At 39.1% G+C, this 17,387-nt stretch overlaps 2 protein-coding genes across 5 annotated transcripts; one reads left to right on the top strand and one right to left on the bottom strand.

The window, feature by feature from the left end:
- The first annotated feature begins 2,316 nt into the window (after positions 1–2,316).
- Positions 2,317–4,249, top strand: LOC140782208 (uncharacterized). The gene is made up of 2 exons (XM_073128663.1): positions 2,317–3,165; positions 3,689–4,249. Exon 1 carries the CDS (start codon positions 2,427–2,429, stop codon positions 3,159–3,161), a length of 735 nt encoding a protein of 244 aa, XP_072984764.1. The 5' UTR covers positions 2,317–2,426; the 3' UTR covers positions 3,162–3,165; positions 3,689–4,249.
- A 1,981-nt stretch (positions 4,250–6,230) lies between these two features.
- Positions 6,231–17,188, bottom strand: LOC140782254 (uncharacterized). Of its 4 annotated transcripts, XM_073128731.1 has the most exons (17): positions 16,822–17,188; positions 15,109–15,629; positions 14,659–14,911; positions 13,790–14,094; positions 12,861–13,019; positions 11,949–12,680; positions 11,788–11,882; positions 11,612–11,671; positions 11,443–11,531; positions 11,283–11,348; positions 10,611–10,983; positions 10,423–10,502; positions 9,205–9,279; positions 8,955–9,025; positions 8,790–8,847; positions 7,460–7,709; positions 6,231–7,266 (listed from the first exon to the last, which is right to left on the bottom strand). In XM_073128731.1, the coding sequence occupies exons 2-17, from the start codon at positions 15,501–15,503 to the stop codon at positions 6,560–6,562; spliced, it is 3,768 nt and encodes a 1,255-aa protein (XP_072984832.1). In that variant the 5' UTR covers positions 15,504–15,629; positions 16,822–17,188; the 3' UTR covers positions 6,231–6,559. The 4 variants fall into 4 exon arrangements, with proteins under 4 accessions (XP_072984832.1, XP_072984829.1, XP_072984830.1 ...); XM_073128728.1 differs by having other exon boundaries at positions 10,423–10,983; XM_073128729.1 differs by having other exon boundaries at positions 10,423–10,983; positions 15,109–15,526; positions 16,822–16,955.
- Positions 17,189–17,387: the final 199 nt, after the last annotated feature.

Here is a 17,387-nt window from a genome sequence, read left to right as displayed (position 1 = left end):
CTGCTGTTGCTTTCCAACTATTTTTAGCTCCTCCACCCAGGACTGCTGAGCGCTGTCTCAATTCTCAACTTAGCGAAGCAAACAATGCGCCTTAGCCCCCTGTTATGGGCTAATGGTTAGTGATAGCTACACCCACTCCACTTCTGGTTCTAGATTTAAATAATGGCTTAATTCGCTTAAACAAACCACTACTCTAGCTTGAGTTGTTAATTAGTAAATAATTAAACAGACCGTCCACTACCGGTTCAAGTGCACCTAACCTTATCCGAAGCCTTGTTTGGATCTGAGAGGCTTAATTAGGCAAGTTTGAAACAGAGGATTAAGTACCACCATAACTTATTGGGCATGAGTTAGTATGAAATTAATATTATTTGTGGCTACGTGGGAACCATCTGATCTAGAAAACCAAGCGCAGCCCATGGGCCATAGCTAAGCAACTTGTCTCTTTTGGTGTATGGACTTTCTGTAGCAATGGCAATGCATTCTAAGCCAAGCAATTTAGCTGTTTTTTTGCTACAATTCTTGTATAAACTCTCCTATAGGATCAAATCAGAACAGATGCCTCCTAGCATCCATACTTCACCACTGTTGTCCAGCTTAGACCTGCTACTTTTCTTTACTACTAAGAGGCCGAGAGTTATTCCTGTCAAGTGAGATACTAGCGAATAAATAAATAAATATTTAAAGAGTAGTATTCGGTATATATATATATATATATATATATATATATATGGGTAAGGAACTAAGGATGAAAGATAGATGGAATGGATGATTGTAGATATAATTATAACCGTCCTAACAACCAAAACCGTTTAAATTCCAGTTTTGGTATGGACTTATACTGCCGAAATTCTTGAATTTATTTATTTATTTTCCTCCTCCTCCTTAAAAATTTCATAAAAAGTAGCAGCCTATTTAGAATTCTTATCCCGTCGGGGGAATTTGCTAATGCTAGCTATGAACAGAAGAAACATCCCGTCTAAATGCAACTTAACAACTTCCCTTTTTCTCAATTTCTCTCCACCCCTACATGCGAAATGATGGGTTCTCCTCATCCGCCCGCGCGCGAGTCCAATTTTATGGGCGAGGTACTAAAGATGCACAGGCAACGGACTCTGTTGACCTGCCACGTCACGACAAGCCTCGTGGTATCATCCGCATGAAAGGGAGTCGCGTCCAGACGCGACGACGTGATCTCAGCCGTCAGTTCTCGCAAATCTGGCGGTTAAGATATGCGGGTCCTCACATGACACGTGGTGCAAGGTGGAGTTCCCGCCCCCACTAGTTAGCTGTTACGCACCATTAAACTTCCCGCCAAAAGGAGCCAGGGAACTCATTAGAAACTTGCCCACCTCAGCGCTCCAGCTGTCCCTCTCCACCCCCAACGCAACACAGGAATCGTTCGATCTCTATCGGAGGGCGGGATACCGACGAGGTTATCTTGCCAGCAATAAATTTCTAAACTGTTGACGTTTTTTTTATGACGTAATTACGGAGGACGAACGGCTCGAACGAAAATATGAAACGCATAACGGCCCCATGCCGTTAAATCCGGGGTTGGGGGTAACGATAGGATATGGTGCCCTGTACTGTAATGGTTCTCGGCTCATCGAGCAACAAACAAGCGTAACGGGACGTCTGGGTCGTTGTACACGAACTCTTCCGTTACAATTCTGTTAAGCCGTTACTTAAACCCACCATCCGAAACGAATAATTGCTTCTGTTGAGGTTGATTAGTATCCTTAATGGGTGGGCCCATATCGATGAGCTGGAGGTTGTATTGGACGGTAGGTGAGTGTGGATCACCCTAGAGTTGTCATGGGCTGGTATGTAAATATATTTCCTTTCAAGTTTCAACTATAAGCTGCTCATATATATCCCCGACCATCCACTGATACTAATTAATGCCTGCCAAATAACCCGAGTTAGTTCTGACCAGCTGAGGAGTAAGGAACTAATAATAAACTTTTATGGAGCCAGCCATAACGTAAGCAAACAAATGAATCGAACTAACCTTCTCTAAACTGGAAAGCAGAAGTCGATAAAAGCACTCCCTATTTTTATGACCACAGTAACGCCCACACACACAACAAACTTATCTCCCGTTAGTTGACACGAAAACGCGCGTGTATCTATCACTATCGTGAACTAGAGAGAGAGAGAGAGAGAGAGAGACCACGCGGTTGTGGAGAGTGGTATTACTGGTGAGCGGTTTACGGTTCATGCTAACGGAGCCTAACCATTCCCCAGAAGCAAAACGGTTACGGGAAATTAACCAAAAGCGAAAGCTACCCAATTCAAAAAACAAAAAAAAAAACCCCACCATTCCAACCCCCCCTTTTAAAGTAACAAACCCCAACGAACACAAGCCCAAATCCCCCCGTTATTTTTATATAGAAAGAAGAAGGAACAGAGACGGAAAAGAGATGGGAGAGCAGCAAGAGCGGATCAAAGGATCGTGGAGTCCCGAGGAGGACGCGCTCCTGACGCGATTGGTGGAAAAGCACGGGCCGAGGAATTGGAGCTTGATCAGTGCGGGAATCCCTGGTCGATCGGGGAAATCGTGTCGGCTGCGGTGGTGCAACCAGCTCAGCCCCGCCGTGCACCACCGCCCGTTCACACCAGCCGAGGACGCGACGATCGTGAGCGCGCATGCCAAGCACGGCAACAAGTGGGCCACCATAGCCAGGCTCCTCCCAGGCCGCACCGACAACGCCATCAAGAACCACTGGAACTCCACCCTCCGCCGCCGCCGCCGCGCCTCCGGGGCCGAAGCCGGGTCCCACTCGGATCCTGATCTGTCGCTCCGATCGCCCGATCCGGATGAATCCGACTCCGACTCGGCGCCCAAGCGCTCTCGCATCGGCGACGAGGCAGAGGACCAGACCGGGACCCTCCCCCCTCCGCCACCGCGGACGCCGCATCCAACGGTGGAGATTGTGGAGCCCGCCACGTATCTTACTCTGAGCCTCCCCGGGGAGGATAGGATGCAGAGGAGGTGGGAGGCGGCGGCGGAGACGAAGGAGATGTGTTTATATACGATAATGCGGGAGATGATAGCGGAAGAGGTAAGCAGCTACATCAACAAGTTGAGGACGGAGGGGAATGCAACTTTTCCTATCGGATCCAAATCCGAATCCGGATCCAACCTCAAGGATTAATTAGGTAGATAAATAGTTCCAGTTCCTTCTCTTTTCTTTCTTTTCCTTTTTTTTTTCTTTTTCTTTTTCTTTTTCTTGTTTTACTATTAACACCCTCTTTTTTAGTTTTCAGCTATGGGTTTAGTTGTGAGAAAAATAATAACGAAAAAAGTTTCGGTACTTCTCTGGTTCTTTTCGATCGGATAAAATAGTAGTAGCTCCAATGCTCCATATAAGAGATGGATTAAGTTTATTCCAGTTATGTATGACTGACTAGCAACTTAGCAAGTTGTTGGAAATATACTCGTTCACACCAAAGCGGGGGAAATTATTAACTCAGTACTACGTTTGACTTCTACGTCGACTTCCTCTGGGATCGAATCCCATGCTCAATCCTCCTAACCATCTTGGAATAATTCTCTCCCCTCTCTCTCTCTCTCTCTCTCTCTCTCTCTCTCTCTCTCTCTCTCTCATATATATATCTATATCCCATAGCTTCGAATTTCTCTACACTTCTAATACTTGATCAATTCATTGCCATCTCACAGCTATTGCTTCTCATTCTCAAATGGCTACCTCTCCATCTTCTAAGACGACTAGGGAAGCTGCTAGTAACCTCGAGCAGATCTTTGCTCGTTTCGACTCCTAATGAGATCCGTCGGAGAGGAGCTGATCAGCTACAAAGAGGCCGAGGAGACGGCGGACTTGGTGTATTCGGACGGCGATGGGTTATTGGATTTTAGGCGATTCCGTTGAGTTGATACTTGATAGGAAGGAGTGGAAGAGGAGGAAAGAGAAGCATTTGGAATGTATGAGATGGAAGGGAAGGGTTGCATTGCATCACAGCCAAGAGCCTGAGCCGTTTGGTTACGTCGAACGTCGAAGGATTTAAGAGGAGTGTAGAGCTTTGATAGGTAGATTTGATCTTAATAGAGAGAGAGGGGTGATTAGTTTTGAGGGTCATGATGCTGCTGTGAAGGTGTTGTACTAAATTCTAACCAGATTATTTCTTTGGGACTATGTAAAAAATTAATGGTCTTGGTGAAGATTTTATTTAATTGATTGTTTACCATAACAATTAATAAAACATTCATTTTTCTTCACAAAAACTGCACGCCTACTGAATACTAACAAGCCAGTAGCTGAGTGGAATCTACTATACAAAGCACGAAAGTTTCTTCATTTCTACTCATATTTTCTATGGGCCAAAAAAGATAATATTCCTGGGTGAAGACAGGAGGAGCTTGCTTCATTAGCTTGTCAGAAGATACAGGAGCATATTTTGTATGTCCAATAAATGTCAGTCTTAAGAATGCCATCAAGTGATTGACTGATTGTTGACGTCAACTGGAATGAGCAGTACGTGAGATTCATAGCCATAGAGAAGTAGAGGTGCATACGTCTTGCTCCTCTGCATTCCAGCAACCTCCTTTAATGACCAAATGAAATGGTCTCACCACCACCACACACAAATGAAGGAAATTATGGGTAGGAAACAAAGAGAAAGCAAAATCTAACGAATCATAATCATGCACCTTGACAAAAATTGATGTGCAGAATCATATGAAGAAATTTTACAAACAGGGGATAGAAATATCAAAAGATGCAAATAGCCCAACCTGAGCAAGTATATCACCAACACAAATATTAATGACAGCACAAATAGATTAAGAAAACCAGCTAGAAAAGTACTTTGGTTCTTCCAAATATATCCCTCGAAAACAAAGATATTGCTTGTTAACTGCTGACAAGATATCATCCAAGCAGTCGAAAAATCACTGCCTTTATAAAAGAGAAGTAAGACTTCAAATATTTCATCGAAGTAACGAACTTCATTAAGGCACAACTTCATCATCGCTATCTTTAACAGATCTGCATTAAGCTACGCAACCAGCTGTTGATCAGCAGATTAAACTTTGCAAAAGCCACATGGATACTAGAATATCAATAAAACATAGTTATCATTTCTGTCACCAGGCCAAGAAAGTACTTAAAATCTAAATAGAAACAATAAACTGGAAACTGCATCTACTAATCTTTTTTAGTGTTTCCCTCATCCAAGTACAGTAAAAATAAAATAGTATTGCATCCAGGTAATATTTCATAATTACGAAAGTAAATATTGTTTGCACCTCTTTGACAACAATCGAGTGGAAAAACATCTTAACTGACGATTGACAAACCTGCTTAATTTGTTTATAGTCAACCCTGCAATGAAAATTCACCTTGAAAAACAAGAAATTATTTCCAATGAATCTTAGTCTGACATCCAGTTATACATCCATGACCTCAATTTATAATGTAAAAGCAGCTTAAGTTGTACAAGACTATACTATCCTTTAAGCCACAAAAACAAAAAGTTCTGGTAAACTAGAAAAGAAAGTCTCCACGGACGTTAGCTTGTCCTGCTGATTTGAGTGAACAGAGAGAAAGATTAGCAGACGGAAAGGAAACCAATGAAGTATTTCCCATCACAATGTGACAAAATCAACATGTTGACTTGTAAAAGAAAATTACAAACGGAAAGTGACTAATATGTGCAACCAACTCTGAGCAAAAGTATTTCAAAGAAAACAGCATATGCAAATAAAGAGAAACGGCCTTTAATGTACCTTCATTCTTTTACACAACAATCCCAGATAACTTTAATTGTTTCATTGCTGATTATCCGCTATAAAAGCTATCCGCAGTTGTAGCCATATAAACATCCATTTATTTCAATTAAAAAAATAGCAAAGTAAATGGTTCAGACTTCAGACTTTGGAACGAGCAGAATAACTTGAAAGTTACACTTTTAACACCACGAGAAGAGTCACGTTCTAGAAAACAACATACATCAGTGCACTGCTTCCATTGGAGATAAAAATTGCTCTAGAAAGCTGCTCAAATAGTTGAATATTAGTAGACACTAATTATCTTTTTCAGTCACCTGGAAAAACATGTCAACTAAACATAACATGACAAGGAAGAAACTGGAAAAGACATCTGTTTCCTTTTGTTCTTCTCTTCAGGTAAAGATAGATGGAATATCATTTCCCAGCGGCAATATCGGACCTGATTTTGGAATATCTCTTCAATGAGAAAGTCCCATCATATAAACATACAGCTCTTTATTTAACACATAAATCTATGTACAATTATGAGATGGAAGTACCTGGAAATGATGAAAAAGCTAGCTTCACTAGCTTGGAAACTAGAAAAACAAGGCATATATACAATCACGGTAACCACAATGGTACAAGGGAGCAAATTGCTAACGAAAAAATTCACTCCCACTGGAATTTCTCAAAAGCCTCTGAAAGAATCTAAAACCTAAATATAGACCCACCAGTCAAAAGGTAAACCTCCTGATTAGTTTCTTCTAAGTGAAGATGCCCATATATTAGAGACCGGTACAGCAGTATACACATACGCTGACTTTAAGGAATCAAATTAACTTCTGATAGGTCATCAAGAGGAATTTCAAGGCCCATATAATCATGGTCTTGTAGTCCTTCTTCATCTATATTCAACCATGTACCAATATCCTGTCCATGATCACCAAAAACACCCATATCTATATCAGGTATTTGCAAATTAGACAAATCAATTGCCGCAGCATCATTTCTAAAATTCTCTGTTCGACCATAACTTGTTATGGGCAAATCATTCTTGCCACGTCCAGTAACAACCATTTCAGGGGACTTGGGGGCTGACGGCAGCATTTTCTCAGGCATCTCTGTAGCCTTAGACAGAAGACCATTGACAGAAGCAGATAACTGGGCTGTCTTCTGCTTGGGCTTCGCTTTTGTCTTTCTTTCACCTTTTACATTGGACAAAGATGGACGACCAATTTTAGCAACACCGTCTCTATTTTGTCCCTTTCCTTCCCTATCTCTCTCACTCCTCTTTCCTTTTGTACCACTTACTAGAGAAGTTCCAAGACTTGGGGAGGCTCTCATGGAGCTACCAGTAATGCTGCCAACAACATCATCAAGCAGCAATTCTCTCTTTTTCACTCTATTTGACCATGGATCTTCTTTACCAAAAGACTGTTCTGAGAGGTGACTGTATGTCTGAGAAGCATCAGAATACTTGGATAAACCAACCCTTTGCATTGGCTTCGACATCAAAGTAGAGTTATAATCTGCAAAAGCACGGAAATCAAATCATCCACATCAAAGAGAAATGAAACAGAAAGAATGAGGACCCTAAGACCTATGGATAATCCTGATGGACAATATAGGAAAATAATAAATGATTAAATATCACAAGTTCACCTAATTTACCGCAGAAGAGAGCACATAAACACAGTAGTGCAGACATAGTTGCTGAATTACCTTGTGCATGAGGCAATGAAGCAAATTGGTTCGCAGTCTCTTCATCTGCGACGTCGGTACATTCCGCATCACTACTGTGAGAAGACACCGAAAGGAAAATATCCCTGAAAGCTGGCTCATTAAAACAGCTCGTTCCCGTCTCCTCAAATTTCCGACACCGTGCTAATGTTCGTTTAACAAAAGCTAGGGCATTATGTCTGCCAACCTTGCTCATATTCTTGCTACCAGATGCACTACGGCCAAAGAAAGCCTGTAGCAAGGAGTATCCGACGGGGCAAAACTATCAAACGACAGCAATACAACTCAAACGTGTAACTAATCTGAGGATATATCATACCAGTATAGATATCCAAAAGTTCAAAGAACTATCAGTTGAAATAGGTCACTAATAACAAAAATATTTTTCCTATAGATGTCCATAACTCTTCATTATCCATATGATTGTAACCTCATGAACTCTCCATCTCCCTTGCCCTCCAATAGCCCATCCACAACTTAATTACCACAATTCTAAAAACAATAGTGTGTTAGGCTGTAATGAGAAGAAGTGGATGGCAGGTAGGCAAAAAGAAAAGATGGAAAGGGGGCAGGACAGGAGTTATGAATCATGAGGAGACCATCATGGATGTTGGGACCACATCTAAAGGTCATCGTCCATTGGAACGCACTTTTCATTTGTAGACCAGAAGACAATTTAATTTCAACCCTGAGACTTCCATAAAAGGAACAGTCAAAATACCAGATCCTAATGACTGCAAAAATCCTGTAATCTACCATGACTAAAATATGACATAGTATTTTACACATACTCAAATTAGGATATTTAGACCCACAATAGCTAAAGAATCCAGACAATCCATTGAAATTTCTGACTGACTCAGTTACCAATTTACATATGATTTAGTAAATTCAATAATTAATCCTACAGCTCATGTATCCTATGTGGCATCCAAATATTGATCCAATGGCTCTGACACTTCAAAGAAATGGGTCATTTGTTTTCTATGAATGTCTACAAACAGTTGGTATGACTCACTATTCAACTCTGAGTTGTGCTGTGTCATACCTTAAAGTTTGAGAGAAACTTTGGAGCACAAGGTTTATAGCTTATTATTATTATTCATGTTATCTAAAATCAAGATAGTAAACAGGAAAAGGAGCTTGCCAAAGCATATTGGCTTAGCTGAAAGAAAGAAAGAATAATGGTTCTTAATGCAAGATGAGAAATAGCTGCCAAATTCAATAATGTTGCTTACAAGAAGAAACTCATCTTAAAAAGTAACAATTGCAAGTCGATGAAGAGACTGTAAGGTACAAGAAGCACAATTACCATATATTTTTCATATGCCATTCCAACAAGGCTGTCCAGAGCAAGACGCTCAAGTTCCCTATTCAGACAAAAGATAAAAATTCTAAAGAGATGAAAAAAGGAATTATTTAAAAGTTTTCATTTGTCTAACACTTTGAAGAGATGGACCAAGGAAGGTTGATATACCTCTGTTGCGCCTCTCTTTCCTCCATAACAACCTTTTCCAGATTCAGAAGCAATTTTTTCTTCTTTATGACCTTTTAGATCAAAAAGGGAATGTTACGAATGTGAAAATATATTAAACAACACATGCAAAAACCTCCTATTCAGAGAGATGCATAATATTGATAAGTGGAAATTGAAAATGTAACCCCAACAAAAGAAAAGCTATCAAAGAACAGTCAAGACTATGCATAGTGATTGTGGACAGTGATACCTGTTCATGGAGCTTCTTTTCCAATTTACTGATTCCTTCACTAATTTCTTCATCCTCACTCTGTGCTAGATCAGGCTGAAATTGTAGTAGCACAAGTTAACTCATATTTTGTAATCCCAAATGGTTAAGCCAAGATAAATTGCAAAAATAGCAATGTCCACGAAAGTTAATGCCGAGGGAAAAATAAAAAGGAAATTTATCTAAAACACATTACGTTTTGCCTTTATTACCATTCACAGTTTCATACCTTACTATATGAATATTTATTTTTCAACCCCTGCATTTTAGTTTTGGTGTCTCAAAAACACCTTTGAGTTAAATTTAATCAAACATCAGCTAATAGAAAATATAATCTTCTGTTACTTTTAAATATAACAAAAAAATATCCACCCAATGAGTCACCTCATCATCTTCTTTCTTAACTCTACTCAATCTCTCCTCTACCATCCCCTACACATCAAATCCATCTTTTCCCCCCTCTATCTCTAAGGCGTCTCCCATCCCTTCTCTCTCGCATTGCATCTTAACTTATTGGCACTGAGTACCTCGCTAGACATAGGATATTTTTGATAAATTTCCCAAAATTTTATTAGATACTCATTACTCATCATTAGATATTATAATGAAATGAAACCCAAGAAAAATATCCGAAACAATAAAGTATGGGACTATGGATTATGGAGATCATAAATTTGGAAGTTATAATGTGGTAGCTGATATTTTTGCAATTGTTGTACACTGAAATATGGATAATATAAACTAGACGGACAAAACAATATTTGCTAAGACGGGTAAGGAAGTAGTCATAGATATTAACTTAAATCTCTTTGTTGTGTTATGGAAGACAAAATGAGTTATTAAGTTACTCTGCACTGACAATGGACAAAGTGATGTACTATAAGCCGGTACTTTACTGCAAAAGTGCCAAATACTAAAAACATATACAAAAGAAAGAAAGGGGAGGCTCATGTTGGTCAATCTGCAGAAATAGAAAGAGTCTGCAGGGAATTGCTAGTAGTCATAAAGAGACACCTCTAAGTAGAAAGATAACCCAATTACTTGGACAAGGCTACATAGTTTTTTTCCCTTCTAATATAAATTAAGAGAAGAACAATGTAATTTATAGTCTTTTAGAACTATAAAATATAGATAGCTGCTTATGAAAAATGGTGATACTTTTGGAAATAAGAAAAAGCGTCAAGCAAATTGACTACCTACCACAGGTTCAGGGTAGAGTCCAATCTCACTCAGCTCAAGAAGAATCCTGTTGTTGATGCACATCTGGCTGTACTGAAACTCTGGAAAAATTGTGCTGTCTTCACTTAAGACACCATTACTTTGCATTTTTGCATTTGCTAGTTCATTACGATATGTCCAACCAGCAACAACCTTGGGAAAATTATTACCTCTCTCAGCAGCTTGAAAAGCCGCTAATGGCTGCATATTTGAAACCTGCGATTTACATTCTCCCTCTACTTCAAAAAGAATTCCATGAGATTCATGTGAGTATCCTTCTCTCTTGTTGTTACTATAGCTAATATTTTCAATCTCATCTTCTTCAATAATAGCAGAAAGAAGTGCTTGACAAATTGAAACACCTCTCTGCGCCCCAATTCCCTGCACTAGCTGCTCTAAGAATGGTTCAACATCCTCTGTCTGCCAAGCAAGTGCTATGTCTCTCTCAAATTCATTCAAGCTGGTTCCATTTGAGACAGCGCCATGGTCATCTTTACTGCCGGTGGTTGGAGAGGATGGCAATGAAACATACTCAAGATTACCCTAAAAGAGAGGAAATGACAAAGGGTGATATCTGACAGCTGTCTTAAATAAATAACATGCATAATAATGTAACAGAAAAACCTGAAGCAAATAGAATCTGGAGCTACCCGTGACCTAATTTTACAGTTAAAATTTCATTCCACATGTCTTTATTCATTTGAATGCAAGAAAAGTGAGTATGTTTGGAAACAGTACATAGAGCAGAAGATGCACAAATGGCTACAGATTAGATAGTTAGACAGTTAAAGCAGCAAAGTACAGAAAAGTGATATTGCTTCAAGCAACAACAAATGATTTACCTTACAGGTCCGACCATCATCTCCATCAACATGCATATTTGCAATAGACTCATCCAGAAGATTCATCTAATAAATTGAATTTAGTTCAATGACTCATGAACAAAATGCTCCAGATACCCTACAATCACCTTAAAATCAAAGCAAACAGAGATCATCATACCTGTTGCTTTAAAAATGCTGTGTCTTCTGCAGATATAAATCCAAAAATTGGCTCCATATGCTTCCAAAATGGATGCAAGCTAGCACGCTCTGAAACAAAATTAACATTCACATAGGAAAGGCTAAACCAATAGAGGCAAACACAAGCATATAAGATGTAATATCAGTACTTGCACCAAGGGCAGCATTAGCAGCAGCTAGAAGCTCTTCACGGTCATCATCTGATTGCCCTACAAGGTTAATCAGATTAGAAAAAAAAAGCATTAATACTTCATAGCATTGCCATTACATCGAACATAGTCGTCAAACTGCAACTCCTCACTCTAAACAAAATAAGTAGAAGTACCAGGAAATTCTAACGGCAGATTGTCAATTAAGTGTCTTGGACGCATATGACCCTTGCGGTCAGAGAACTTCTTTGTCGGTCGCCTTCCAGGTCGACTGCAGGAGAAATATTACTGTCTGCTATTCCAAAAGCAATAAACTCAAAAGGGCAAATTCTCTCACCTTTCATTTCTCTCTGGACCCATCCTTATGCTTCTTTGCTTTGTAGTGGTAGTATTGTCAAGCTTCTCAATTGAAGCAGGTATGCCAGACATGGTAGGGGTATAACCGCGACCTACTCTTCCTGGTCTTCTGACACCATCTCCAAGATCTTCATAAGCAGATACCTTGTTTTTTCTCGAAGGTAATACCTGTGTTGTGATCTTTTGGACATTCTGGCCATTAATTTCGTCTACTTCCCCATATTTTCTACTCTTATCTTTTACTTTATCAGCAAACCCAGAATCTCCATACTCAGATAATCCAGATAAATGTCCATGATCTCCTTTCTTAATTTGCTGAGAACTTGCCGGTATATGCTTCGTGACTCCTACAGCATCTCCATTTGCAATAACATCTTCTAATGAATCAGATACTGGAGCTTCATCCTGGCTAGTGATAAGGGGAGTCAAATTTGATCTTCTTGCAACACGTGATATCTTTTGAGGCCTTTGTCCACCCCATTTAGCCACAGGGGGGGATGATGATCGAGTTGATGCTGTGCGCTTACGATTGACCAATCCGCCAACAGAACTAAGCTTGTTTATAGATGAAGGATGATCCCAATTCTCAGAGTGTCCTTGCATTCGCTGGATGTTCGACAAGAAAGTAGAATTTGATCGTGGTCCACGAGCAGATGCATTCGCCTTGACCATTGAAGGATTAGCGGCACAATTATCTTCATGACCATTAGTTCTGGAAGTTTCATGCATCAAATATACATGGAAGAACAAACATACAATAACATTAAAAAAGATACTGATAATGAAGAAATAAGAGAAAACCCTTATGAGATTGTGTAATGAGATAATTCCGAAGTTGGAAGATGAATAAATATGACAGTACAACCAATTGCAACATTGAAGGATTTCTTACTTGTTAACAGCTTTGAGAGTGGAAATTTCCTTTTCCAAACCAGCAAGGCGATCAATTTTATTGTTAGGAAGAGAGACATTGTCCTGGTCATTCCTAGGTAAGGGACGCATCCCAAGACCATTTTGTTGAGAAGAGGTCCCCGCAGGAACAGGTCCAGACCTGAACATTAGGATTATTTGAAATTATACCCAGAATATATCAAATGCACTTTAAGCAGATTACCACATGATTTAAAACCTATAGTAAGAGAGAATGGAGTCGAAGTTCTGATTTCCCTTGGAGATGCATATCATTTAAATGCAAAAAAAAAGAAGGGATAAAACACATAACAGAGCATGTAGAAGCTCAGGAAGGCAAAAACTTAAAGCAAACTCCTAAAAATGTGCGCAAAACAATAATAAGACAAGTTTCAAACACTTATTAAAAAGAATTCAATTTGCCAATCCCACAAAAACTGGATCATTTTATTAATACAGATACTGACAAGACCTACTCAAGCAAGAGAGAAACAAAAACAGCCTCTTTGATAGAAACAACAAATAAATGAGAACTCATGAAAATTTGAGAATGCGCATGTGTCTTGAGGCTAAACACTGTTAAGCTACTTGTAATTTAAGATGGAAAGACGAAAGAGTTAAGTGATCTTTATTTGCAATGTTGACAGCCAGTCTTCTTGAAGTTCAAACTACGATGGATAACACGACGTTATTCATCAAAGATAGGGTGTTACACTGTCACTTGACTGCTAAAGCAATGATCACAAACGAATCACAAGATTAAATATTTAATTGATGCATCAGAATCTGACATTGTTAAGGGAACTATTGGTTCTTAAATAATTACAGAACAATTGGAACTAGCAGCATGACCGTGAATGAAGGAACAAAAAAGTAAGCAGCAAAAATTAGCATCTTCCAAAGAATTCTAACCTGGAAAGATGACTACTAATCACCCTTGGCCGTGCATCATCACTATAAAGCTTCTGTTGGTTTCCTTGTTTAGGTTCCCGGTCACCATCAATTGACCTAGTCAAAACAGCACCTGTGGAGACATCAGATTTTATCACAGAGCGTTTTTTCTTCATCTTTGGCTTTTCCCAACCATCAATGTTAGTTGCTACTCCTCGATATTTTTCTTCAGATACTGTTGAACCACCACTAGCAAGTTTAGCAACATCTCTATCCCTATCAATTGGCCCAGGTGGTCTAACAACACCACCAGCTCTTGCATCCATCTAACAAAAATAAGAGATGTAAGTCCTCCAGTGAAAAATATGAAGAAAGCCAATCCAGAGAGAGTAGCTGCTAATCCAGGAATTGAGGCACAAATCAATCTGACTAAAGTGCAAATGAGGCCATAAATATTACAAATGCTCAAGGAAAAAAAGTAGTAGTACTTAATTTTTGTGATTATGGTTGTATATTGCATGTATTTAACAATATATGAAGCATCATAAGCAGTGAGCTGTGACAAGAAAGGAAAAAATAGAAGATGAGAAGCACAAGTAAATGCCACATTGAAATCAAGGAGTTCATATTGTTCCACAAGATCAAAATTGTAACTCCAATATTCAAGTATAACGTGAAGCATAATTTTCCAGTACACTCCGTGATCCAGAAACAGCAAAATAAAGTACTGTAACAGCAAAGTAATTCTAATAGTCATGGATCTTTCCATCTGTTTAACTTAACATAATGAAAGAGCTACCAAAATAAGAAGATTTACACAACACATCATAAATGAAATGGATTAATAGAGGGACTAGAAAAGGAAGCTTCTTAAATGCAAACCAACATACTTCCATCATGGTGGTTCGGATCCGTCTGTTTTGTGCATTCTTGTTCCTCCCCTCTGCTTTCAGAGCTCCAAGCTCAAAACCATTTGCACTCAGCTGGCTCTGACTGGTGGCCTTAGAGATCACACTATTCCCCGAAAATGATGTAATAGGGCGCTCACTTGATGACATATCACCTCTAGAACGTTTCCGCGAAAGATTGTTACAAAACCTCTCGATTTTCAGAACTGCATCGCCAAAAGCTTTCGCTCGTTCCCTACAAAAATGAATCATTTTGTCTACCTCAATGACCATTTAATAACAAAATGCTAAAACAGGTTTTCTGCACAATAACAAACTTGCTTTCTTTTATCATGACACTGTCAATTTTGTATAGGATGAACATTACATGTATCAGTCATAATAAGAAAATTGAAGACGATAATCTTTCAACCTTGTAAAAATGGAAAGTACCTAGCCTTGCTGGAACTTTCGTTAAGATTATTCCTCACACGTTTGATATCCTCCACAGAACAGGGTAAATGTCTGCCGCCAATTGATAATGACTCTTCAGCAGAGGTTCCAACAATGGAACTCATCACTCTCTTTATATCACCTGGCCGAGGCAACTTCTGATCAACGACCACTGTTTTCAAGTCTGAAAGAAGCGACTGGACACTGACAGGGTCGCCTTGAGCTGATGTCGATACAGACCTTGATATGTTAGAAGAGATACGGTTCTCCCTACCCTCACGGAAGCTTCCTGACTTTTCCAGGGAAGCAGCTGCATAGGGCCCACGTTGCCCATTTGGGAAGGTGGGACCATCAGGGCTGCTAGACATCAAATCAAATTTGCTACTAGCTGCCATTATGTTGCTTTGTTTAGGATTTCCTGAGTCAGCGAAAAGGTGAACCAATAGGCAGATGATATGGGAACATTGGTGAACTCAAAACCGTTGCGCTAGAACAAAGGCAATCTGGAAACACAGTGACACCTACCGAAAAAGAATAGAATGGTAAATTTGAACAATAAAAATATTGAGCTCTTGCTAATAAAAGTGCCACCATATATGATTTCACAGTCCTACCATTGAATTGATGAGGGGATGGAGAAAGAAGAAGTATGCACCCAAAACATGAAAGAAATAATTTTCAGGTATCGTCTATCATCACATAACTGCTTTTTCTTGATTTCTTTCCAATTTAATTATTTTCCCTCTTCTTTCCATATTATGTTTTACTTTTTGGATTAGAAATACTTTCTTTTCAGAAAATTCATTTTGACAGCTGGATGAAAAATTGCTGAATGAATGAATCAAATTACCAAGGCTAGCACAGTAGCACTACAGTTAGCACAAGACCGCCAAAACAGAATATTTCTCCACATGAAAATGCATGAATTACTTATTGACGGACAGCAAACGACAAAAATGGCAAAACAAAACATCCTAGATTTGACTCAACTGACCGCCAAAACAAAATAAACAAACTGAACTCCTTTGACTACCAAAAGAGGGTATTCAACTTCTAGGAAATTAAAGAAATGCTACATCCAAGAAAGCAAATTAACATCCATAAAAATAAATAAATAACATCTGACTACAAACAAAGGGTTATTTAACTCTTACAAACTAAAGAACACTATATCCAAGAGAGAAAATTAGCATCCAATCAAAGACAAAAAAAGATAGCTACTTAGTATTTCCATTATCAGCCTCTCAAACATTAGTCTAGAAAAAGATCAGACAGGAAGAACAATTTTTGGATTCTGCAAACAGCTTTAATCACCATTGTCTACATATAATGTAACCGAGATTGTTAAAATTTTCCAATTTCGTAACTTGAGCTCTAACATTAATAACATATTATTCCAACAACGCAAAAGAAGGCAGACAAATAAAATAGCACATGGATCAGTCTTCACACCAGTCATTAGAATCAATAGCACCAAAATCTCATGATCAGCTGTGCGTCAAAGATTCTAACTGCCACAGCTAAACCCTAATCAAGATCCAATCAGAGCTCACAAAACGTCATAACTCAAACAAATATAGAATCGATCAAAAGGATAAACTTAATCCAACCATCTAATCGAGAGGTTGCCACAGGGATACTAGTCACATCCTTTTGTTTCTAAATTTGCTCAGAGCTAATCAAAGAAAGAAGGGATCAAAGATGAAAGCTCACCTGAGATCAGCTCGCCAAGAAGAAGATCGTCGACTAGGGTTTGATACTTCTTTCTTTCTCGCACTTAGAAGTTTAAAATTACTTTTAAGTAGTAAAATTCTTCGACGGAAGAATTGGATTGAGTGATTTGGGGATGAAGCGAGAAAAATTCGAGCTGGAAAATAAAATAAAATTTTAGGGCAGGGGTTGGAAAAAATAATCTCGTGCGATCGGGCCTCTTTGATCGAGTTGAGGGGTATTTTGGTAAAAGGGAGCGAGCAAAGAGGGGAATTACGATATAATAAGCACGTATTAGGTGTTTCGCCGGACGAAATTGGACGACAGTCAAATAACGGAGAGAGAGAGAGAGAGAGAGAGAGAGAGAGAGAGAGTGAGTAATTCGAAATGAGTCGGTGGTTGTCTTCCTTTTATTAAGTACGACGTTGAGACTAACGTGAGTGCAAGTGTCAAAATCTCCGCGTCGTAATATCAAACGCTGAATGATCGTAAATAACCTCGGTATGTGCCATCAGAGGTTATTCCATTAATCAGAGCCGTCCAATAACACGTGAAATCTTCTAATAGTA

Source organism: Typha latifolia, chromosome 2, assembly GCF_019914945.1.
Source record: "Typha latifolia isolate L0001 chromosome 2, TyphaL0001v2, whole genome shotgun sequence".
Classification (NCBI taxonomy): Eukaryota; Viridiplantae; Streptophyta; class Magnoliopsida; order Poales; family Typhaceae; genus Typha; species Typha latifolia.
This window is presented reverse-complemented; position numbering and strand designations above follow the sequence as displayed.

Excerpts from the sequence above, each read along its gene's own strand:
- LOC140782254 (XM_073128728.1), bottom strand. The coding sequence starts at position 15,503 with ATGGCAGCTAGTAGCAAATTTGATTTGATGTCTAGCAGCCCTGATGGT. Across the intron at positions 14,095-14,658 it reads TCCGAACCACCATGATGGAA|ATGGATGCAAGAGCTGGTGG; the intron begins GTATGTTGGTTT and ends TATTTTTGTTAG. Across the intron at positions 9,026-9,204 it reads AAAAGAAGCTCCATGAACAG|GTCATAAAGAAGAAAAAATT; the intron begins GTATCACTGTCC and ends TTGATCTAAAAG.
- LOC140782208 (XM_073128663.1), top strand. The coding sequence starts at position 2,427 with ATGGGAGAGCAGCAAGAGCGGATCAAAGGATCGTGGAGTCCCGAGGAG.